This window comes from Lissotriton helveticus, chromosome 7 (assembly GCF_964261635.1).
Source record: "Lissotriton helveticus chromosome 7, aLisHel1.1, whole genome shotgun sequence".
NCBI lineage: Eukaryota > Metazoa > Chordata > Amphibia > Caudata > Salamandridae > Lissotriton > Lissotriton helveticus.
In genome coordinates this window covers 910300669-910325851 of record NC_136068.1, presented here as the reverse complement: position 1 = coordinate 910325851, position 25183 = coordinate 910300669, and the positions used below count along the sequence as shown (strand labels likewise).

General features: G+C 40.5%; 1 protein-coding gene across 1 annotated transcript in view; it reads left to right on the top strand.

The window, feature by feature from the left end:
• GABRA1 (gamma-aminobutyric acid type A receptor subunit alpha1) overlaps window positions 1–25183 on the top strand; it is a 516827-nt gene that overhangs the window by 424567 nt on the left and 67077 nt on the right. The window contains exon 7 of the mRNA XM_078650719.1: window positions 3315–3467. Coding sequence (XP_078506845.1) covers window positions 3315–3467 — 153 coding nt within the window. The remainder of the gene's footprint in view (window positions 1–3314; window positions 3468–25183) is intronic.

Below are 25183 nucleotides of genomic sequence, written 5' to 3'. Positions count from 1 at the left end.
CCCCCCTCCCCTCCTGTCGTCACCCCCTCGCCCCCCCCCTCAACACCCCCATCGCCACCCGGATCCCCCCCCTAACCCCAACAAGAAACCATGAAAGAACATCCCCTGGACGGCCCCCAAACACATTATAGTCCAAGTCCGGCCCCACTAGGGGACAAGTCAATGGAAGTTACCTGCGTGGACGTCCGGCCACCAGGCTCCTCTCCCTTGCCCCCCTCCCCACAGCCCAATACCTGCTAAACAATCAATGCTGAAGTGTTCTCCCCCTGTGGAAGCCTCATGCAGTCGGTGCAGTGTCGCGGGCCCCCTCTCGCACCCCGTTAGCCATATCCGCCCTGATAGACTGTGGATCCGGGCGCGCGCTGGAGCCCGATGATCGACGGTTCGAAACTCGTTGACAGCCATCCCTCGTGAAGCGCCGCCGCTGCGGGGTGGACGCATCCTCCTCGGTCGCTGTGATCCCCAGCACCCCGCAAGTGTCCTGGAGGGAGCGAAGTTGGTGTAGGGTGCCATTCCACCTGAAGATGATGCGAAAGGGGTGACCCCAGGCATACGGCGTCTCATGTTCTTTGAGGAAGTCTGTAGCAATCTTAAAGGACTTACGCTTTTGGAGCGTCATAGCGGAGAGGTCCTGATAGAGGACCACCGGATGGCCTCGGAACTGCAGGGGCTGCTTCTTCCTGGCTTCGCTAAGAATACGTTCTTTGAGCGGGTAGTCCGGGAGGAAGGCCAGGATGTCCGGCGGTGGAGCTGAGGTCCGTCGTGCTAGTCCCACCCGGTGGGCTCTGTCAATCCGAATGGGAAAGTCAGCTGCCTCGCCCAGGATGTCTCGGAACAAGTCCTGTAGGTAACCCGCCACATCGGTACCTTCTTCTTTGGATGGAATGCCTCGGACTCGAATGTTGTTCCGGCGGGACCTGTTTTCAAGGTCCTCAGCGTGGGCCTGGAGATCCAGTTGCTGGTCTTTCAGACGGATCACCTCCTGCTGCAGCTGCACTATCTCCTCATCTCTGGCGGTGTCCGCGCCCTCCATGGTGGCCACTCTCTCCCCGAGGCTGTCCACCTCTCCCCGTACCTCCCCCGCCACCTCCTGCTTCAGGGTAAGGAAGTCCTCCCTGAGGGAATTGAAGAGGGACTCCAGAAAGGAGCGAGTTATAGGTGGTTTGCTCGTATCAGCGTCCTGCTGGGCCCCCAACCGGCCCGGCGAAGGGTGTCCCCTGTCCGCCTTCACTTGGGATTTGGACAGCATCTCAGGCAGCATCCGATCGCCCTTCTTCCCTCCTCTCTGGGCGGTCATTTCGAAGTCAACTGCTCCTGCACCGCTCCAGTGCTCAATGTGCGCGGTAGTCACTCGGGCCTCCTGCCCTCAGGATTCTGGTTGTCCCCCTGAAGAGCTATGCCGCTTGGCAACGGCCGTAGACCCAGCAGTACTCACGTGGCGGCGATGACGGGCTATGGGCCACGCAGGCAGGTGCACCAGCAGGGAGGCCGCTCTATTTGTCTGCTTCGGCCTGGCTTTTGTTTAACATGTCCGGCAGGGTTCGCTCGCCCGTCTTCCCCCCCCTTCGGCCAGCCATCTCGGGGGAAGGCCCCGCCGCTCGGGCTCGACTGCAGCCGCGGCTTCCCCGGTCCAGATGTGCACGGCGGCCGCGGGGCTTCGTTACTAGGCGGCGGAGGAGGTCCTGGCCTCCAAAGTCCTCCTCGCTCCCTGATCCGGGCGGCACGGGTAAGCAGCGCGGACCCCACAGTGGTCGCGCACCTGATGACCCGTCCGCGGCCGCCGCGGCGGAGGCGTCCGGCAGCAGGCCGCGAGAGCGGGCTCGGGGACAGAAGGAGTGGGTCGCGGTTCCCAGCACAGGATGCTCTCCGGGGCCCACGCGCTCTCACCATGTCTGTCTTCCGATTATGCCGCTGGTCTCCTCACCTCCAGAGCGCTTTTGTTAGTGCTCCTTCACGATGCAGCCCGTTCCGCCAGCGGGACCCACAGCCCGCGACCCCGCCTCAGGAAGGTGGGTGTCCAGAGGTGCGCGGTGCGAGGTCGTCCTTCCGCTGGGTTCGGAGGAGGGTCCCGAGCGTCGGCCCCGCGGCTGCGAGGAGCAGTGGTTTGTTAGGCCGGGCCTCGGTCTCCCAGGCTCAGGCGCGCCCATTCAAAATGGCGGCTCCAGCCGCCCAGCCGGGTCGCTCCAGCAGGGTGGGGGGGGGTCCACAGGGCGCTCCGGCGTCCACCGCCAAGGGTTACGTTTGCATAGGCCGCAGCAACGGTCTCGATTGGCAATGCGGGCGGCCGTCTACGCCGTCGCCGGCCCCGACCCCAGCCCCAGTCTAACCTCTTGGCCGCTCGGTGCCTGAGGGCCGGGCGCCGCTTCTCTGTAGCCCGCTGGGTGGAGAGCGCGGGACACGCTGAGTCCGGTCGCCGCCGACTCCGGGGGGATCTTCGCTCGTCGTTTCTGGCCGCCGATTCACTGGCCGCCGCGGCACTCCGCCGCGTCCTCCGTCGTTTCACTCCCCTGCAGGTGCACCGGGGCCCAGGTGGACAACGGGGCAGTCCTGGTTCGTCGCGCTCTTCTCCGTCGTCCCCACCTTGCTGTGGCAGGGGGGAGAACGCTAGGATGCAGACTTGGGCCTAGGCGGTTCGGAGGAGCTCCGGAGAGAAGCATCTGTTCACTCCGCCATCTTAGCCACACCCCCTCAAAAGTGGCATTTTTAGAAATGTGACTAAAATGCTAGCATTACAACTTTTTTTTTAAAGAGTTCCAAGATAGAGTTTTTACTTTCTCACAAGCCCTCACATATACAGAAAAACAGGCTAAATCTTCAGTTATCAACCCACATATTATGCATTCCTGTTAAGTGCCATGTGTCTGTAACCGGGATTCCTAAAGTCCCTTGAGGAAATAAAGGGAATGTTAATTGTGAGGTATTAATAACACACATGACCTATATGACATCATATTTAATACTGTTTGTGCTTGCTTCCTGAAAAAAGAAAAGTGCAGATTGATTTTTAGGTTGGGGTTTCTTTCGAAAATTGCAGATTTGTGTCCAGAGTAATTATTAATATTTAAAAAATCAAAATACCATGAAATTGAAAAAATGAGGGAGGTTTCCCATTATGCCAGCTAAAATGTAATTTTGAACTCTGCTGTTCTTAAAGCAAACACATTCTAAAAGAAGACATTTAGAATGTAGTGTGAAAAATATATCACATGTACACTGCACCAGGCATTTATTTAAGACTGATATAGTAATTTGCATCACCATTGTCTACCACATTTGAGTTCTGGGAGTATGAATGTGTCTTTTTGTTGTTCTAGGTGAATATGTGGTCATGACTACCCACTTCCATTTAAAAAGGAAGATTGGCTATTTTGTCATTCAGACATATCTCCCCTGCATTATGACAGTGATTTTATCCCAAGTCTCCTTCTGGCTCAACAGAGAATCTGTTCCAGCAAGAACTGTATTTGGTAAGTGTGACTCAATTCAGAAAAAAGATCATAGCAGTCTATATTTGATTTCTGTACCTCTATCAGTGGTGTTCATTATATTCAACAATCTAATATAGTGAAACATATAATTTTTTCGCACTTGAGAAAGATAATATAAACTGTGCTAAAATGTGCCCGTTTTAATATGATTTAAAAACATTGTGTCTGAAATAGAAACAGATGAAAAATATGTTTTACCAAGTTCTGCACATTTTAACAAAGTTAAATGAAACACTTCGATTAAAATTCTGATCTCTTTCTGTAGTTATCACTTTTTAAATGAAATAAAGTTGCCCAGTGTGATCCTATTGCAGTGGTACGAATTTAAGAGTTCTTCACTACCAGGACATGCAAAACTTAAAGGTTCATGTCCAACCGTTTGAATACACTACACCCTGCTGTCTGGGCTGCTCGGTGCCTATACGAGGGGTGACTTATATATATTAAAAAGGAAGGTTTAGGCCCCACAACCAGTTTATTTTGCTAGGTTGAAAATGCAAACATAAACTTCACACAGAGGCTGCAATGATAGGCTTGAGACATGGTTTAGAAGGCTACTTAATTGGGTGGCATTTTCAGTGCTGCAGGCCGACTGATAAAATTTTATTTACAAGCCGTGGTTAGAATGGATACCACTTTACTTGGGGCTTACAAGTAAATTAAATTTACCAGTTGGGTATAGACAGTGGCGGCTCACAGTGGGAGTGCTGTGGGGCAGTGGGTCGGGTAGGGTGTGGGGGGTAGTGGAGTCAGACATACGATGTCCACGAGTAAAGCAAGTAAATAAATAAATGAAACTGTTTACCTTGCGCTTGCTGCATCGCCGAGGTGGCGATGAAGAGAGCACAAGGTTAATAGTTTTATTTATTTATTTATTTGCTTTACTCGTAGATGTCTTATGTCTGACTCCAGTAGCCCCCCACCCTCCCCCTCCCCCACCCAACTGCCCGCAGCACTCCCACTGCAAACCACCACTGGGTATAAACCAATTCTTCCATGTTTAGGGGAGAAAGCATATATACTTAAGCAATGGTTAGAAGTGATATAGATATATATATATATATATTCACTGAAAAAACCATAGGTTATAGACCATATATAGTTAGGAATTAGCATTTACAAAACCTTGAAAATTCACTGAAAAAACCATAGGTTATAGACCATATATAGTTGTGATATATATCAGTGATGTCATCAGTGATGTCACTGACCATGTCATGAATGATGTAATATGTGACATCATCAGCAGTGGATTGCGGGAGCGCGATATATAGTTAGTGCAACTAACTATATATGGAATTTCAATGGTTTTGTGTGAGTAAAATAAGGTTTTGTAAATGCTAATTCCTAACTATATATGGTCTATAACCTATGGTTTTTTCAGTGAATTTTCAAGGTTTTGTAAATGCTAATTCCTAACTATATATGGTCTATAACCTATGTTTTTTTCAGTGAATTTCATTGGTTTTTTAACAGCTAATATCTGTAGCTGTAAAATGTATTCTTCTTTAAATCCAAAAATATATTTTATATGTTTATGAATAATTTTTTTTTTAAATATTTTTTTTTCTTCGTTCCCGCTTCGCGAATCGGGAAGCTTCCCGTTAGCTGACCTTGATGCCGCGAAATAGACCGCGAGCCGGTAAACGTTTCTTTACCGCAACTGCCGCGTTAGAAAACAACATCGTGACGCCTCCCGTCCGCATGACGTTTCGCGTTGTCGCGTGATACGTCATATGACGTGCTACGTTAGCGAACTGGTACGTGAAGCGAGTCGCAAAGCGCAGGTTTCTGGAAGCAAACCGGGAGGCCCTGCAAAGCGCTTAACGTAAACACAGCAGGTCATGTGACTTGGTAATAACACTTTTCATTGGTTCATTTCACTTTTGGTTTCCTAATGATGTAAGACTAGGTCATATAATCTAAAATGAACACTTTTCATTGGTTGAGAACTCTTGTTTTTCCCAAATGATGAAAATCCCTCCTTCTTTCCTCACTCTGACTTTCATCATTGTGAGAGAAAGACCCTTTGTGATCACTGAACAATGGCTTCTTTAGTAGCTTCAGCTGGTGCTTCCCCACCACCTCCACCACATCCAAGGAAGAGTGGACCACCTGCTCAAGTTATAATTCAACAAGAAGAGGAAGAAGAGGAACAGGACGACGAGCACGAAGAGAGGCAGTTTTTGCCTGAGCAGCCCAGGACGTCTCACCGGAAAGAAAACTTAATTTGGCAATTTTTTAAAATTCCCAAAGGTCAGAAAAAAGTAAATGCAAGATACGTAACTTGCCTTATATGTCAAGATAGACTGTCCAGAGGAACCGAGAAAAAATACAGTTTCGGAAACTACACAATGCATCGCCATATGACTAGGTGGCATCCTAACAACTACAGTGCTGCACAGTTTCGGAACGACCTAGATAATCTCCCTATTATGGCCAGAAGATCTGTTGTACCGGAAGTAACGGGACCAGAGGGCAGGGAGATGGTGCCAAATATACAAATGAAATTTGGTGAAGTAAAACACATCTGCGTATTTTGCGATGGATTCATTTCCTACGGAGAAAGAAGCATCACTCTGATCAACAGAGCTATTGACTATCATATACAAGTTTGTACGAAACGCCCAAAATAATAAATACTTCTTTTTTTGTTTTGTTGCTCCTGTTGAGCCCTTTACAATGAATCGTGTTCATTGCCCCCTCCAAGAAAAACCCAAAAAAATATAAAACTGTTCAGAAAAATTCAAAAAAAGTAAAAAAAATTCCGAAAAATAATAAAAAAAATATAAAACAACAAAAACAATTTAAAAAAAAGTTCTTTTCAGAACTACCTCCCCGTTATTAAAAAATTGGTACAATATTTGGAACTGTGCCAACCTCTATTTCTCTTAGTTCGCTTCCCAGTTCGCTCGCCGGTACGCGAAACCGGAAGCGAACCAAAAACAGTAAGTATAAGGGAAGGAAACAGACACTTATGTTAAAAGAAAGACAGCTATAGGGGAGTAAACTAGAGATACTATTACCCGTAATCCACTGCTGATGATGTCACATATTACATCATTCATGACATGCTCAGTGACATCATCAGCAGAGGATTGTGGGTTTTTTGGCAACGTGCCTTATCCACGGTTTAATAACGCTGCCTTTTGCTTTATATAAGTTTTCAAATTGTATGAAATATATACCAATAGGTCGTTATGAACCTTTAGGTAGTGCTTTTCTTCATGAGGTCTGGTCGCTTCCATACACATACAGATGTTTCAAAGATGATCAAGAAGTTTATCTGAATGGAGAGGAATGCACTGAGACACCAGATCATTCACTAATGTGTAGGCACATACAGTTACACGGTTCATGCAACAAACACCGACCAAATATGGCTTGCGTGTTGCAAGGCACGCCAGTTCCTGCTATCATCCCCACGTTCAAGTTGTTGGAAAATGGTAGTTATTTGATGCTCAATAATGAAGATTGTTCTGGGTTAATTAAAAGTATTCCTTTTATCGTAACAGTAAGTGAACAGGTTATTTGCTGCAGAAATGTTCTATTTCCTCCCACACATGAACATAGGGAGTTTTCAATCTCGCCACAAATACCAACCTTGGGAGCAGATTTCAACGGCATGGCAAGAATAAGAGCTCTTTTGTCTCAGAGAGAGGTGGCCTTGAGTTCGGCCCGTGAAACTTTCGTGCTTCACATAGCGAACACCCGTACAGAGGTGCAGACCCTTTTCAATTCAGATTTGCCTTTCCATTTCAGCAAGATGGTTCGGACTATCTCTAACGCATCCTCCACAAAGGCCCTGGCGCACTTTTTTAAAGTTGTTACCAGTGGTCTTGTGACTTCATTTGAGAAAATCTTTGGAGTCATCCCTGCTTTCTTTCATTCGATTTTTTCCACTCTGCTTCGTGGATTGCCATTTTTACTTGCATTACCAGCGGACGCTCTTGTGCTTTTTTACATTTTTAAATATGGATGTCCCTCCTATGCAACCTCCCGCCCTGCAGCTGCTGACACTGTTCAGCAATCGCATGCTAGAATATTATGGCACAATGCCGTTGGCGATATTAAGCACGGCATATGGATTATCTTTTCGATTCTCCTACTTCACCTGTGTCCAGCCTGTATTTCACTGCCTGACCTGTGATTTCGATTGGGCCATTGATTTGTGTCTCTGCGGACCGGTTTCTCCTGACGTCGACTTTAATCAGCTGATGACTCCTATCATTACTCACGAGTTGGTTTGTCCTGGCGAAAGGATTATGGCTGTGGCATTGATGCATGGACTAATTGGTCCCTGGAATTTACTGGCGGCAACACAGTCTTTCTTGGAACAGAGCTTTCTTGAAAACCCACCGAGCTGTCCTCTGATGGTGATAGAGGATCCGGTGCTGGGAGAGCACGTATGTTCTTTTCCGCTTTTAAATTGGATGGCTGAACTGTTTTCGGATGAAGACGGTGACTTCCTATTGGAGGCTGTTGCAGCTTATTTTGCATACACAGTTATGTCATAGACCTTTTTCATGTTTGATATGCTGAGTACTAGCATTTCATTGACAATTCATTGACTTATTTGTCAAGTTTTTATTATTTACCTTGCCTATTGGCTTAAGACTCGATAAAGTACTTGGCTGTTTTATTTTTCTTTAGCATTAAATTTTCCTAGTTTTTAATGCTTTACCTTGCGGACCGTCCACATATAAACTTGCAATCTGCTCTCATGAGATGGCACTTCTATTATCTTATTCAGTTCGTTTCCGGATCATGGGGAGGTGTCATCTACGTCCTGGATATCTTTACACCGTGTTAAGTTAGCATGGGCTCATTACCGGTTTAAACGCCATTTTTCCTTTTTTGCAACTTCTGCACACGACACTTAGTTGTTGCTTTAGCTTTCAACCTAGTAGTTCATCGTGGTTTACATGAGAATAATATGTTATTGCTCTACTATCTGCTTTGCTTGTTAAACTATATCTGTACAGCGAGTGCTAAAGTTTCAAGAACAACACGATACAGAATTGTTATGAGGTCTGATCTCCACGACTTCATACTCATAACATAAGTGCAACTTCTGCCAATTCTGGGCATGAGGCGGGTTTTATATTGCTTTGCCGAACACACATACACAACACTTGATGCGGTTCACATGAAGAGAGAGCTGGTGTATGCTGATGTGATTCCTTCAAATCTAAGACACTAAAGTATGGGCACGCCCTAAACCAACACAAAGAGACCTTCTTAGCAAATAATATAATATGTGTATTAGGGAGGGTGAGATATAAGCAGCCGCGGGCCGTGGAGGGAGTTACGGTGAGGCAGGGAGGCGGGGAGGGGGAGAAGCAGGGTGGAGCCCTCTCCACCCTGCCCCTCCCCCTCCCCGCCTCCCTGCCCCACCGTAACTCCCTCCACGGCCCGCGGCTGCTTATAAGTGTTGCTAACTCTTATTCATTTACAGCATGTTAACATACTGTCACCATTCGCTTTTTATGTACTAGTAACTATGCTGGTAATTTTGCTACTGATAATATGTGTACTTGTATTATCTAAGATACTACGCCTGAGAAGACGGCATTAGTAAATAAACATTTCAAATACACATGTGTTCTTCTTAACTCCATGTTCTGGTTTCTAAGAAATATATAACGACCGACTGTTCATGAGTTCCACGTATCCTGAGGTACTATAAGTTCATATTCTGGATTGTCTAAACATTGAGAGTTTGTTATATCCAATGTGACACTGTACCTAGCTTGCTAAGGGGTTTTTGATTACTAAGGTGAGTTTTGGGACACCCTAATTCGCCGAGGTTCCAATCCTCTGTCCACAGTTCTGTGTGAGAACAGAAACCCTGCGACAGGGGCACCCCCGACCCTTGCTGGAGCTTCATCACACTTGCGATACAACTCCAGCAATGCGCCACCTTTACGGCACAGATACATCACGCATCTGTGCTGTTTTTGCCCCATGATGCGCCGCATTGTAAATGCAGCACACCATAGGTGACGGAACAGCGGCACAGAATGACTAACACATCCCTGGTGATGCGCCAGTCATCATAAATCTATCCCTATGCTTCTTATCTTGTTAGAGATGAACCGCCATATGTACCATCAAAGTTTTTTGCATTTCCTAAATAGCGAACTTTAAGGAATAAATAGCGATTCTTTACCATTCCTAGTTTGCGATGAGCTATTTGCTAATTACAAATTACCCATTCATTTCCTTCATTTCCATAGGGCGGTTGGACTCACTTTTAGCTCGAACGGCTGAATGGATTTGCACGAAACTTGGCAAAATTGTAGGGACTGGTAGCCCGATGTGCCTTTGCTATGTCTCAAGATATATGCTCCAGTGGTTTTTACGAAAATTAACTTTGAAAAATATATATTGGGCTACATTGGCCTATATATATGTTGGAACCCAAATGTAGCCCAATGTAGCCCAATGAAGCCCAATGAAGCCCAATGTAGCCCAATGTAGCCCAAAGATGGCCGCCAGAGACGAAAAAAAACAAATGTAGCCCAAATATCAGCCAGATGTAGCCCAACTATAGCCCAGTGACAGAATGACCAATCAGCGTCGCAAACCTCCGTTACGCGAAGCGGAGCGCTGTTACAGATATATATCTTTTTTTTAACGTTAATTTCTCAAAATCCACTGGAGCACATATATTGAGACCTAGCAAAGGCACATCGGGCTACCAGTCCCTAATATTTTACCAAGTTTGGTGCAAATCCATTCAGCCGTTCGATTATTATTATTATTTTTTTTTTTTGCCCCGCGGGGCCCTTTTAAAACCTCCACATCAAACCTAGGGGGTCAGCGAGGATCTACTATTCCCCCTTATGGTCATTTGCCCCTTCGCTTTTGCCTCCTCTTGTCTCTCGATCCTACCGAGAGACAAGATGGCGGCCGCTACGGACTGTTTGGAATGTTGACAGACGCCGGAGAACCAATCAGCTTCGCTTCACAAAGCTCCGTTGCGCGAAAAGTACGCGTCCTGGAGCTCTGCCCGGTCCGCTGTTACAGATATATATCTTTTTTTAAACGTTAATTTCTCAAAATCCACTGTAGCACATATATTGAGACATACAAAAGGCACATCGGGCTACCAGTCCCTACAATTTTGCCAAGTTTCATGCAAATCCATTCAGCCGTTCGGGCTAAAAGTGAGGCCAACCGCCCTATGGAAAACTCAATGTTAAAAACACGTTTTGGGACCCCCCTTTTTTCTCGGCCCCCCCTTGACGAACCCCCCCCAAATTTTCAAGGGCTGCTCAGAAACAAAATGTGCCATTTTCCTGAAAGTTTCAGCCAATTCCGTCCACAAACGCCAAAGTTATTAGACATAGAATTTTCAAAAATCCCATAGAGAAAAAATCCTAACTATATATACCTACTGGCGACCGCCAGTAGGTAATATATATATATATATATATATTTTTTTTTTTATTTATTTATTTTTTTTTGCTCACAAATCCTCATCCACTGGAGAAAGGAAGAGAGCACTCCGGCAGTCACAAGATACAGCTTTTAATCAGCAAACAACAAACGTTTCGGCAATGGCCTTCCTCGGTGTTTCTTACCGGCCCCTCGCAGTTCCGGTTTAAATGCAAGTGTGCCAGCAGTGTAAACAACAACACAACAACAAGGGACTACCCCTTCAGACACCACAATAGGCGCCATCTTGCAATGTGTTGAATACCTCTGAGAATCGGAGTATTCACAAGAAATAAGAAGGGTCTCAAAACAATAGAGCCGTGGATCGGCTAATGTCCCTTTTTAAAAGTTTAATACCGACTAGTGATCCAGCGGCCTATAGAAAATATATCATAAACAATGCTACCCAACTTCATAACCTATAAACAAAATTCTATACTAAATATGGACCCATTTATAAACCTGACATATTTTGGGCCTACTGAATCAGGTGGTCAGATTAAATCTATATACACATTATCTACAAACTATATACATTTTATACATCTGCGAAAGGAATATTGTCATTAGAATAAAACTTAACCATTTAAATGACCACCATTGGCGACGTGATCTAGCTAATAGTAACCTACACTCCTGAATAACCAAGACCAGCTTGTTTGTCAAAAGTAAGATTTTATTTACTAAATTATGGTATATAAGTTGATTGTTTTATAAATGAATTTTATTTGCAATAAAGCAAGCATGATTGTAAAGAAATATGAGAAAAATACAATTTAAGCAAGTGAATCAAAATCAAAGAGAATATTTAAAGTTTAGCATTTATAAAACCTAATTCCCTAACTGAACTAAATAGATAGAAATTAAAGAAAAGTTCTTTGAGGATTCTTACGTGCTCCACGCAAAGTCCGTCAGCACATCACCCTCATCGGAAAGTCAGAAAGCAGCAGCCAGCCCATCCCTAGGGGCATGACTTTTTATACCTTTCTACGCTAACTAAACTACGCAAAGGAAAGTTTTCAGAAATCTTCGACGTCCCATTGGCTGAGAGTGACAAGTGACATGTCACCCACTTTTCAAAACTTCCATTAAGTCATATTTCTTAGAGACCATTGTCCCTTTCGAGTGCAACCAGGAGCTTCCTTGTATTGCAACAATTGTATAAAGTCATTCTCGCAGCGTCCATTGACTTTCAATTGACTTCCGCGGATGCCAAGTTAAGGACTGACAAAATGTTCTTTTTCGACCTTGGCCATGTCCGACAGAATGACGATAGCACGTTAGTTTTTGCTTTGTGAACGCAGCTTTTGACGAATAATTTATTTCAGAATGGGCGTCTCAGCACTTTTGCAGAAGTAAAATTCAGCATATTGTAGTTCGGGCAGACAAGGCCCAAAAGCAGACAACTTATGATTTCTAATATAAAACAAACACAAGAAAAGTATTAATGTAAGAAATAATGTAGATTCTGTATCCACCCCAAGATTTACTAATTAATTAACCCACCCGATTAATCAAAATGTTACCTAGCCAAAGCAAACAAATAAAGCAGCGTTTATATCTACCAGTCTCCGTTATTCCATGAGACTCATATGCACCTAGAATAGTAGAAATGACATCACACAGACAAGGAAAAGCAAAACAAGCACATGCTTCTTTTAAGTTTGCAGCAGTTAGGAATGACAAAAACGAAAACAATAAATTATTTTATTATTTTGCACGAACAAAAAGATGCAACAATTATGCACGTTTATGAGCACACATGTTAGTCCCCCCATGTGTAAAGTTTAATCTAAGTTGTATTAGCACGACATATCACAAATCATTAATATTATTATTCATGTTATGGAAATGTGACTTCACGAGATTAAACAAAATTTTGTTTTCTATCTCGCTCCATCAACTCCCTCATCTGGTGATTAACAAATCACCACACCAGCACTCAAAATTTTGATAATTTAAATTTCTAAGAAATCGATTCAAATTCATTTGTATCAGTAAACCTAAAAGTCTGTTTCTGCATAATCTTTGGAATTAGCATAACGCTCTCTATGTAACTCCTGTAATTCGATCTCCCTTTCTTCTTCTTTTCTGAGTTTATAGATTCTTTTCTTTTCTTTCAACTGTTTCTTTCTTTTATGTAACAAACAACCTATTTTGGTCAAAATAAAAATGAATACTATTATAATCAAAGGTGCCAGAATCTTGCCAAGAATTGAACTTCCGATATTATGAAACCAGTTTTTAATTGCTTGAAACCTTTTTGAAAGTTTCCCTGTAAAATCATCTTCTTCTAAAGGAATTATCTCTGAATGCATTTGTGTAATATTCTTAATATACATTTCAATATTCTTACTTTCATCAGGTATATATGTACAACAATGTTGTACATGTAAAATGCCACAGACTCCTCCCTCTTTTGCTAGGAGTATGTCTAAAGCAAGGCGGTCTTGAATTACCATAGATCTAATTGCAATAACTTCAACATTCACTAATTGAAACCCATCAGCTGTGTCAGTCGATAATCTATCAACTATAGTGGACAATTTTCTAATTCTCCCTGCATTTAGGGTTATACCAACAAAAGGTATTACAGCTTGAAAAATATCTCCCAGAACTTCAGTAAAAGTTTCTCTTTTAACTCTATTTACATAATTATGAATTTTAAACAATCCTTCTGAATCTCTGTCAACATGAAACACTTTAGGAAAAACAATTCCCACATAACAAGTTCCATACCAGTGGTCTGGAAGGTTGTAGTAGGCTTTGTCACCACAAACAAAATAAATCCCAGGAAAGATAGGATCTTTTCCACCTTTAAATCCCCAACCTCCCAAAATCTGATAAGTATCTTCACAGTTACTTGCACCTACAAAATAATTATCAAAAAGTGTATTATCTCTTCTAATGCAAAGTTTTCCACTAACTGGTTTGTCTATGTGAATTGCAATATTTTCAAGCATTTTACCATTTAATTTCTCATCCTCTTTCTGCCAGAAACCTGACTTAGTCTGCTTGACTAATTCATTCCTCTTATAAATTGCTCTTCTCTCCTCAACCATATTCAAAAATTTCTTTCCTTCAGCACTTAATTTACATGTTAGATTATTCTTGTAAGCATACTCATAAGTGAGTTCATTAGTAACAAGGAAAAATTCTCTCATTTGTTTTGCTTTCTTATGCTTATTTAAAGTATTATCAATCTTAATATTTGCAAAAATTTCATCATAATTTGAATAGTAATATTCTAAACGTCCAGTTTGATAAAATAAACTAGTTAATACACTACATGTTACAGCATAAGTGAGAGGAAGCATATTATATGTTACTCCCTCAGAAACAGAAGCAGGTAACTTAACGCAGACGTAACAGTCTTTTGCATCCATTACCTTAACATATTCACTCAATAGCTTTGTGAATGTATTACTTGAAAAATCACCAATTGATTTATCTTGATGAATGTTAGGCTGATGATCAATAACTTTTGCAGACGTACTATGTTTAGTTTGGCTAACCAGAGCTTTGCTTGTTAAGTTAACTTTGTGTAATTCTCTATTCATCTCCAAAGGGATAACTACAGCTAGAACCAACCAGAGCAGAACTAAAATGAGCAGACACACCAGAGTCATCTTACAGCATCTTTTAAAAACAGAACACTTTGAAGTGCTCTCCTTAACATAAGGCATTCTTGGTTAATTTTAGCTTAAAAATAAATTTTAAAATTCTAAATTTATATTTACACCCCCCTTTTAAAATAATTTTTTTTTTTTTTTTTTTTAAAGCCCTAAACAAGATTTCTTCGACCTTATGTCATACATAAGTTTTCTTCAACTAAACAGTTTTTCTTCGACCTTGTGTCAACTAACAAATTTTCTTCAGCCTTTTGCCAATTTAATATTTTTGTACCTCAATCATTGTCACTAATTTCTTGGATTTCGTTTTCTTCTTCACTACTATCATATATGTCAATAACAGGTGGAATTACTAAGTAAGTCCACTCAGGAGACTTGTATTTTTGGTTTGGTCTTATTATTCTCTTCCCTTTTCTCGATATCACTTCAATTTTTCTTCCAACTCCAACTTCTTTTCCAGGACTCTTTTGACTACTGATTTCTTCAACTTGTTCTTTTGGCTTTTTGATCAATCTGACTCTCAATCTTCCACCTGGCCAGTAGTCTGCTTTTCTCACGTACTTCTTCTTTGGTTCAGAATTATTTGATTCTGACTTCCAAGTCCTTTTCTTTCTGTTTTCACTTTCACCTTCCACGTCACTTTCTTCAGTTTCGTAGTCTGAAATTTCAATTGACTCAGGAACTTCTCTATTCGGCAATTTCACTCCTTCAGGAACTTCACTTTGTCTTCCATCACTGGTACTTGGTAATTCGTTCTCCTCCTCTTCCTCAATTACCCCCAACTTCCCAGATTTCGGATTTTTGTTCCTTACTTCAGAGTTTGTTCTCTGCCTTTCGATACTCTCCTGGTCTGAAACTTCTTTTTGTTCAGCTTCCTTTTCTTCAATGGAGACAACCAAATCTTCAGTTATCTTTCCTTTTAACAGATTCTCTTCACCTTCAGAATCTATTTCAATTATTTCCAAGTCTTTTCTTGTCAAATTTCCATTCACTGGCACAGTTTCCAGATGTCGACTTTCTTGTCGATCTTCAGAATCTGGATTTATTTCACTTTCTGTTTCACCTTCTGCTTCAGAATCAGAATCATCTGTGGTATCACTTTCAACGTCAGAACTCTCAGGAGTTGGTACTGGAATAGTATGACTAGGATGAATCCAACGTTTCAATCCTCTGCACTTTACAGCATTAGTAGTGATCAAAATTATCTGCCTAGGTTTCTGCCATCTAGGAGCTAGACAATTCTTTCTCCGATGTACTTTCGTTCTGACCCAATCGCCAGGTCTCAGATCATGTGTCAAAACTTTTTCATCTGACTGAGCTTCAGTTCCCACCTGATTAGACACAGAAGTTACCATATCAGATAACCTTTTACAGTAATCCAAAATTGCACTGTCATTTATGCTCAACAGTTTACCTACAGGTACAAAAGCTTGCCTCATAACTCTTCCCATTAAAATTTCATGAGGACTCAAACCTGTCTTTTTATCTGGTGTACTTCTTAATGACATTAAAACAAGTGGAAGAGCATCAGTCCATTTTATACCTGTTTCAAGACACATTTTTCCAATTCTGTTTTTAATTGTTCCATTTATTTGTTCAACTACTCCTGATGCCTCTGGTCTGTATGCACAGTGTATTTTCTGCTCAATACTCAAAGCTTCGCAAATTAACTTCATCAGTTTGTTATCAAAATGGCTTCCTCCATCACTCTCAATAGTGACTGGAAAACCGTACCTTGGGATGATTTCTCTGAGCATTAGTTTTGCCACTGTAATTGAATCACAATGTCGTGTAGGGAAAGCCTCTACCCATCTCGAAAATAGGCATACAATTACAAGCACATATTTCAAACAATTGTGTAATGGCATTTCGATGAAATCCATTTGTAACCTGGTAAAGGGACCACCTTCTCGACCAATTATTCCTGTCCCCACCACTGATTTTCTGTTTGGATTCATTTGTTGGCATGTCAAACACCTTTGACAAAAAGATTCAGCTATAGTTCTAAACTTTGTATTGAACCATGTTTCTCTGAAAAGTCTAACCATAGAATCTCTTCCGAGATGTGCTGGACCATGATATAATCTGGCCATATCAGCAATCAAACAATTTGGTAAGACTACTCTGCCATCTTTGTAAACCCACACTCCATCTTCTTCACGTGGTCTACAATCTGATCTTAACCACAAGTCTTTTTCTTCATCTTCTGCTTCATTTTGTAAATCTCTAATCTCATGCCATGTTTCTACAACAGTTGTTAGCATTAATGAATTTGAATCAGTTTCTTTACTTCTCTCCCGATTGTATGAATAATTTTTTCTTGCGCAGTATTTAGCTGTTTCATCTGCGAAGGCATTTCCCTTGGAAATATAATCAGTTCCTCTAGTGTGCGCTGCACACTTAACAATGGCGATTTCTTTTGGCAATTGTATTGCTTCGATTAATCTCCTAATGAAAACTGCATTTTTAATTGGTGATCCTGTTGATGTCATGTATCCTCTCTGTGACCAGAGTTGTCCATAATCATGCACAACTCCGTATCCATATTGACTATCAGTAATGATGGTAACTCTTATATCCTTTGATATTTCACATGCACGAATTAAAGCAATCAATTCAGCCACTTGTGCTGAACGAACTCCTTCAAGACATGATGCTTCTTCAACATCCACGACTGTACAAACTGAATATGAAGCTTTCAAGACACCTCCTTCGGATCTTAAGCATGAGCCATCTACAAAGTAGACAAAATCCGATTCAGACAAAGGTCTGTCTTTGATGTCTTTTCTTGGTTTAGTGCAGAATTCCATGACATCTAAACATTCATGTTCTGTTTCAATGTCATCAACAATTTCAGAATCAGGCAATAATGTAGAAGGATTCAGATTTAAACATCTTGAAATCGAAACATTATCTGCTCCCAGTATGATTTTCTCATACTTTGTCAATCTGCTACTTGTTAAATGTTGAGTCTTACCTCTTGTCAGTAATATTTCAACTGAATGAGGCACAAAAACTTTCACTGGAAATCCCATTATGATCCCCTCACTTTGTTCGAGGCTGATACTTGTAGCTGCAACTGCTTTCAAACAACCTGGTAATGCTTTTGCAATTGGATCAAGAACTGCAGAAAAGTATGCAATAGGTTTCTTTAAATTTCCATGTCTCTGAATTAACACAGACAATGCACATCCTTCTCTCTCACTGCAATACAGTTCAAAATCTTTTTCATAATTTGGCATACCTAAAGCAGGAGCTTGGCATAAGCTCTTTTTCAGGTTCTCAAAAGAATCCATCTCAGCATCATTGAGAATAATTGGATCTTTTACATCTGACTTTGTCAGTCTTTGTAGTGGTTTTGCAATTACTGAAAATCCACTTATCCATTGTCGACAGTAACCAACCATTCCCAAGAACATTCTGACCTGTCTTTGTGTTCTTGGTGGTAACATTGCTTGAATCATTTTTATTCTTTCTATTGTTACTTGTCTTTTTCCCTTTGCAATTCTGTGACCAAGATATTTTACTTCTTGTTTGCAAAACTGTAGTTTTGCTGGGGACACTTTATGTCCTTCTTCTGCAAGGCGATTTAACAGAATTATTGTGTCTGTTACACAATTTTCTCTTGTTTTTGCAGCTATTAACAAATCATCAATATACTGCACTAGCGTAGACCTACCAGGTAAGTCTAGGTCTTCTAATGATCTTTTTAACAGTTCGTTAAAAATTGAAGGACTTTCTGTATAGCCCTGAGGGATTCTTGACCATCCGAGGGTCTTACCTTGGAATCTGAAAGCAAATATTTCATAACTGTCTTGATGTAAGGGAACAGTAAAGAATGCATTACAAAGGTCAATGACTGTATACCATTCAGCATCATGTGGAATCTGAAATAGAATTACTGCTGGATTTGGAACCACAGGACAACATGGAACGACAATTTGATTAACTTTTCTCAAATCTTGTACGATTCTAAATGTTCCGTTAGACTTTTTAACTCCCATAATTGGTGAATTACAAGAGCTACTCTCCATTTCCTTTAATACACCTTGCTTGATTAATTTTTCAATTATAGGTGTAATACCTTCAATTGTTTCTGTTTTCATTTTATATTGTGGAGTGTTTGGAAATTCTATTCCCTGTTTCAATGTAATTTTTACTGGATCTACGTTTTTCATTAGACCCATCTCATTTCCAGTAAAATCCCATATTTCAGATTTCACTGTTTCTTTGAGTTCTTCAGGTAAATCCTTTTCTTCAAATGCAGGAAACAATTTTGTTTCTTCTGCTTCCATCATCATCATTATCATTCTGTATAAACCATCTTCCTCCATTGTTTGTAACTCAACTCCATCAGGAGAACAATATATTCTACAATTCATTTTACATAGGATGTCTCTGCCCAATAGATTTACTGGACTACTATTACAAACCACAAATCTGTGTTTGTCTCTGTAATTTCCAATTTCAACTGGTACTGGATCAGTTAAGTCAGTTTTAATTTGCTGATTACTTACTCCGACAACTTGGATGGTATCCCCAGAGAGAGGTAGGTTTTCAATTTCCACTGATCTAACAGTAGAACGGGTAGCACCAGTGTCCACTAGAAAAGTGATGTCTACATCATTAACTTTCCCGTTTACAAAAGGACCAGACTGGTCAACCTCAAGAGTGGCTCCAACAACACACTCTTCCTCCTCTCTCGGGCACCGTCAACAATAATCATCAGAATCGCTGTCTTGACTTTCTGCTAATAAAAATTGTTGTGAAGCATTTTGCATTTGAACCCTTTGCTGCTTTTGCTGTTTTTGTGGTTTTATTACCTGTTCACTTCCCTGAAATCCCACGTTTGGATTATATTTTTGAACTCCCCCACAATTCGGAAAAGGTGGTTGTGGCAATTGGTCTTGACGATTATTCACCTGTTGTTGTTGCTGTTGCTGTAACTGTCGCTGAATATTAAATTCGTTTAACCCCTGTTGCATCTGTAGCTGTCGCTGCAGGTCAACACCATTCTGCATCTGTGGATTCAATAAGGGATTCTTTAAGTTTTTAGGAGGATGAGGACACTCGTCTCTCCAATGTCCAATTTCGCCACAATTAAAACAAGGTAATCTTTGTTTCAACTCCTCAATCTTTGGGCTAAATTTCTTTGGGAAATTATTACTTTTAAACTTTCCTTGTATCTGGTTTGTATTTCCAGTTTGAACAAAATTAGTGTTCTTATTTCCCATGCTGGCAATCTGTTGCTCAGCCACCTTTACCTGAGCCCACATGGCTTTCTCCTTCAGCTTCTTCTGTTTTACTTCTATTTCATCGCTACAATACTTTGCTTTTCTTAGAATATCATCTACAGATAGTGATTGCCATCCGACAATACTATTTCTGATCATTTCTCCAATTTCAGGTTTTAGTCCATAAACAAATCTATAGACAAAATGGCTCATGTCTTTTTCATCTAATTTTTCATAACCACTGTATTGTTTAAAAATTAACAGTAATCTTTCATAAAAAGAATGAACTGATTCTTTTGTTTCCTGTTCTGTTCTTTCTATTTTAACCCAATCGACTTCTTTGGGTGGAATTTTGTTTTTCATCCAAACAATTACTTTCTCATAGAAATCCATTACAAGTGGATTTGGAGCACCTGTTTCTTTAATTCGCTCAGGTTCTGTTTTTGGCCAACTAATCGATATTTTGCATTCTGTCCAAAGATCAGATGGAACGACAATATCAAAAAATCCATCTAAATCAATCCACAGAACTTTTGACACTTTAATAAATCTATCGACTTGCCTGTACCACTCAACTGGTTTTTCCCTCAATTTTGGAAAGTCATTTGTAAATAACAGAATGTCCTGTCTCGACCAAGGGACATGAACATATCCTCCACCTGCAATTTCTCTCATTGGAAATTGTTTTGACAATTTTTCCAATCTTTCATCTTCCTTCTTTTTCGTCCATTTTACTCTCCATTTATTCAGTTCTCCTAGCTTTTTGATATAGACAATCAAATCTTTAATATGAACTATTCTTCCCATTGAGTTCAAACTCTCAATGTCACTTTCTGAAAAGTCTAATCTGTAATGTTTTGCAAAATTCTTTTGTTTGCTCACATCAATTTCAAGTTCTGCTGCTAGATCCTCTAGTTGATCATATTTGTTTTTCGTTTTCCACTGTATGCTTTTACAAATGAACAGTAGTTCATCATCTCGATAGTAATTTAAACTATCTGGACCAATTGTTCCAATTATTAATTCTTCGATATTCGCTTTTAATTTGGCTACATCAAGTTTTGGTGTGGTTACCCTGACTTCAGGACTCCCTATATCTGATATAGCACCCATTGGTGTTTTTGGAGATAAATCCTCATTAAAGGTTAAATCAGGCATTCTCGATTTAGAAGTGTTTATTTCAGATAAATCTGAATAAAATTTTTCAGCAGCCTTTTGAATTTCTGTATTTAAAGGAATAGTTAATCCAGTTTTGTTTGTTTCCTTTTGGTCAAATACGGGTTGAACAGGACCAATTGTTACTGGAACTGTCACAGCTTCCATGCCTTTTGTCATTCTTTTTATTAATTCTTCTTTAGATCTTAAATATTCATTATAATCAACATCTTCAACATTTCTTGCCTCTCTTGTATAATCTTTTGGAGGTTCTCTTGCTCTTGGAGCCATTGTAAAATGTCTACCTTCATTTCGAGCATTCTCGAATTCTGGTCTTCTAGGAGTTTCAATGATTTCACAATTATTAGGATAAAGTTTAGGAGCTTCATTAATTGGAGGTGCACTCGGTGAAGATTCAGTAGAAACCACCGGAGTAGACCATGATCTAGGAGGTCTCAAAGGCTGATTCTTTCTAGCAGTTGTATATATTTCTTCCATTACTGCATCCTCAGATTCACTTTCCATAGATTTCCCTGTAGGAGTACCCATTACCATTTCATGAATTAAATACAATCCTTCACTCATGTTTCCCTGTCTCCACATTCGCAATCTATCTTCATGAGTTTCTCTTCTCCAAGGTGGATTTTTAGAAGGTCTTTTAATTCCACTAGCTTCTCTTTGTAATTGATACATCTCGTCTTCCCACTCAACTAAAGCTTCAAATTGAGTTGGTCTCGGTTTCGGAATAAGAGCATTCATTTTCTCTCGTAAATTTCTTAAAACTTTTACATTAAATGAACCATCATCAGGCCAAGTTAAAACACCGTCGTTCTTAGTATATCGTTTCCAACTATCGAACCATAAGACAGTATGATATCCATATTCACCTTCCATATACGCTGCAGGTGTTTTATACTTATGAAGTAGTTTACCACCTCGCGTTTCGATTTTCTTGTCAGGTGAAAATAAATTCTTAAACTTCTGAAGTAATGTTGGCTTTTTCTCAACATGTTTAAAATGATAACTCATTTTTAAGAGTTAAAACTAATTCACAAAATCGTTCGTAAAATATTTCCGGGATGTTCCGAAAAACAACCAATCCGTGCGCGAAACACACCAACAAGCCAATGACAGTTGAGCTACGTCACTTTTCTGCTCAACCAATAAATTTGGAGTTTTTCCGAAAGACCAATCAGCTCACAAGTCGTCAGAGACTCAAGAGCCAATCAGAATATAGCTTGTGACGTAGGTCGCCCAATCCCAGCGCGGCTCTGTGACGTACACAGCAGCTGCGGTTTCTCGTTTCTCACTCCTGGTGCTTTACCCCTCCTTCACAAAATCTTTTCACAGCGCCATTTTAAGAACACTTTTCAGTGTAAATTAATTCTTAACAATGACTATAAAGACAACATCTGTTCGTTTCACTATTTAGGATAGTTTACATACATTCAAGTATCCACACTTCGGAATAGTCGGCGCTATTCACACTAAGGATAATATTCAATTGTCAGTAGAGTAACCCTTACCCCACCCTTCTAACACGTATAATTATGAACTCGCTTTGCTCTGAACCCACCGCGAAGTGAAAGTTCTAAGAGTTCCACTTGAACATAAAATACAATTCAAACTCGCACTTTCACACTGAAATTTCCCTAATTTCAAACACACATGAAATCCGTACAGGACTCTCACCTGTTTATAGAGATCATGCACCGTTAGCAAAATAACGACGTTATCCGTACAGGGCTCTCACCTGTTTATAGATATGAAACATGTACCCGTACAGGACTCTAACCTGTTTATAGATAATCATGCACCGACGCTAATTTACCCTTCACTCAAGCTCGGATATAACTAATACTCTCATTACAGTGAGTTTTATGGAAGGCGCTTTGTCCCTATTCTCATGCTGCTCTAATTTCTTAGAAAACCCTCACTATACAAGATTCACACCTAGCCCTAAAACTGTGCTGCTCGGCGACAACACTATGGTACACGGCGATACCTCTTGTGATACTCGGCGATATCACTACAAACAGAACAGATGGCTTGCGTGACTAATTTCTCGCCACACAATCTATACCGGTATAGCTTACAGATAGCACGAAAAACGAACTCAACATGTGTTAAAACATCGATCCTATTTCCATACCATAACGTTTTAGTAACCCTTAGCAACCACCATATTACCTTGGTTACTCTTAGCAACCATCAATTTCTGCTACCAAGAATTGATCCAGCGGCCTATAGAAAATATATCATAAACAATGCTACCCAACTTCATAACCTATAAACAAAATTCTATACTAAATATGGACCCATTTATAAACCTGACATATTTTGGGCCTACTGAATCAGGTGGTCAGATTAAATCTATATACACATTATCTACAAACTATATACATTTTATACATCTGCGAAAGGAATATTGTCATTAGAATAAAACTTAACCATTTAAATGACCACCATTGGCGACGTGATCTAGCTAATAGTAACCTACACTCCTGAATAACCAAGACCAGCTTGTTTGTCAAAAGTAAGATTTTATTTACTAAATTATGGTATATAAGTTGATTGTTTTATAAATGAATTTTATTTGCAATAAAGCAAGCATGATTGTAAAGAAATATGAGAAAAATACAATTTAAGCAAGTGAATCAAAATCAAAGAGAATATTTAAAGTTTAGCATTTATAAAACCTAATTCCCTAACTGAACTAAATAGATAGAAATTAAAGAAAAGTTCTTTGAGGATTCTTACGTGCTCCACGCAAAGTCCGTCAGCACATCACCCTCATCGGAAAGTCAGAAAGCAGCAGCCAGCCCATCCCTAGGGGCATGACTTTTTATACCTTTCTACGCTAACTAAACTACGCAAAGGAAAGTTTTCAGAAATCTTCGACGTCCCATTGGCTGAGAGTGACAAGTGACATGTCACCCACTTTTCAAAACTTCCATTAAGTCATATTTCTTAGAGACCATTGTCCCTTTCGAGTGCAACCAGAAGCTTCCTTGTATTGCAACAATTGTATAAAGTCATTCTCGCAGCGTCCATTGACTTTCAATTGACTTCCGCGGATGCCAAGTTAAGGACTGACAAAATGTTCTTTTTCGACCTTGGCCATGTCCGACAGAATGACGATAGCACGTTAGTTTTTGCTTTGTGAACGCAGCTTTTGACGAATAATTTATTTCAGAATGGGCGTCTCAGCACTTTTGCAGAAGTAAAATTCAGCATATTGTAGTTCGGGCAGACAAGGCCCAAAAGCAGACAACTTATGATTTCTAATATAAAACAAACACAAGAAAAGTATTAATGTAAGAAATAATGTAGATTCTGTATCCACCCCAAGATTTACTAATTAATTAACCCACCCGATTAATCAAAATGTTACCTAGCCAAAGCAAACAAATAAAGCAGCGTTTATATCTACCAGTCTCCGTTATTCCATGAGACTCATATGCACCTAGAATAGTAGAAATGACATCACACAGACAAGGAAAAGCAAAACAAGCACATGCTTCTTTTAAGTTTGCAGCAGTTAGTAATGACAAAAATGAAAACAATAAATTATTTTATTATTTTGCACGAACAAAAAGATGCAACAATTATGCACGTTTATGAGCACACATGTTAGTCCCCCCATGTGTAAAGTTTAATCTAAGTTGTATTAGCACGACATATCACAAATCATTAATATTATTATTCATGTTATGGAAATGTGACTTCACGAGATTAAACAAAATTTTGTTTTCTATCTCGCTCCATCACTAGCAAACACAGATAATATAGCATTTTGGACTGCATATGGGTGTTCAGCACATTTCATTATATCATTATTCAAATTCATTCGTCAAAATTGATAAATTACCAATGGTTACAAATAATGAGAAAGCATACATAGTTAAGCAATGGTTAGAAGTGATATATATATATATATATATATATATATCTAAAAGCAAAGCGTCCCTGCGCTGTAGAAGGGCTCACCACATCATTCCCCACCATCCGGCTCTATCAGCAGCACCCGGCAATCTCACTGCTGTTCTCCTTGGTTTAGCATGAGTCCGACGCGTTTCGGGGCTGTAAACACCCCTTCTTCATGGACAAAAACATGAGGCATGACTTCTTCACTTGTTATTTTTCAAATACGGTTTTTATTTGAAAGTACCGCCCTGAGTGGGTGTGGCTCACTAGATGACGTCTGCCAGGATTCCTGGTAGTTGGAGTC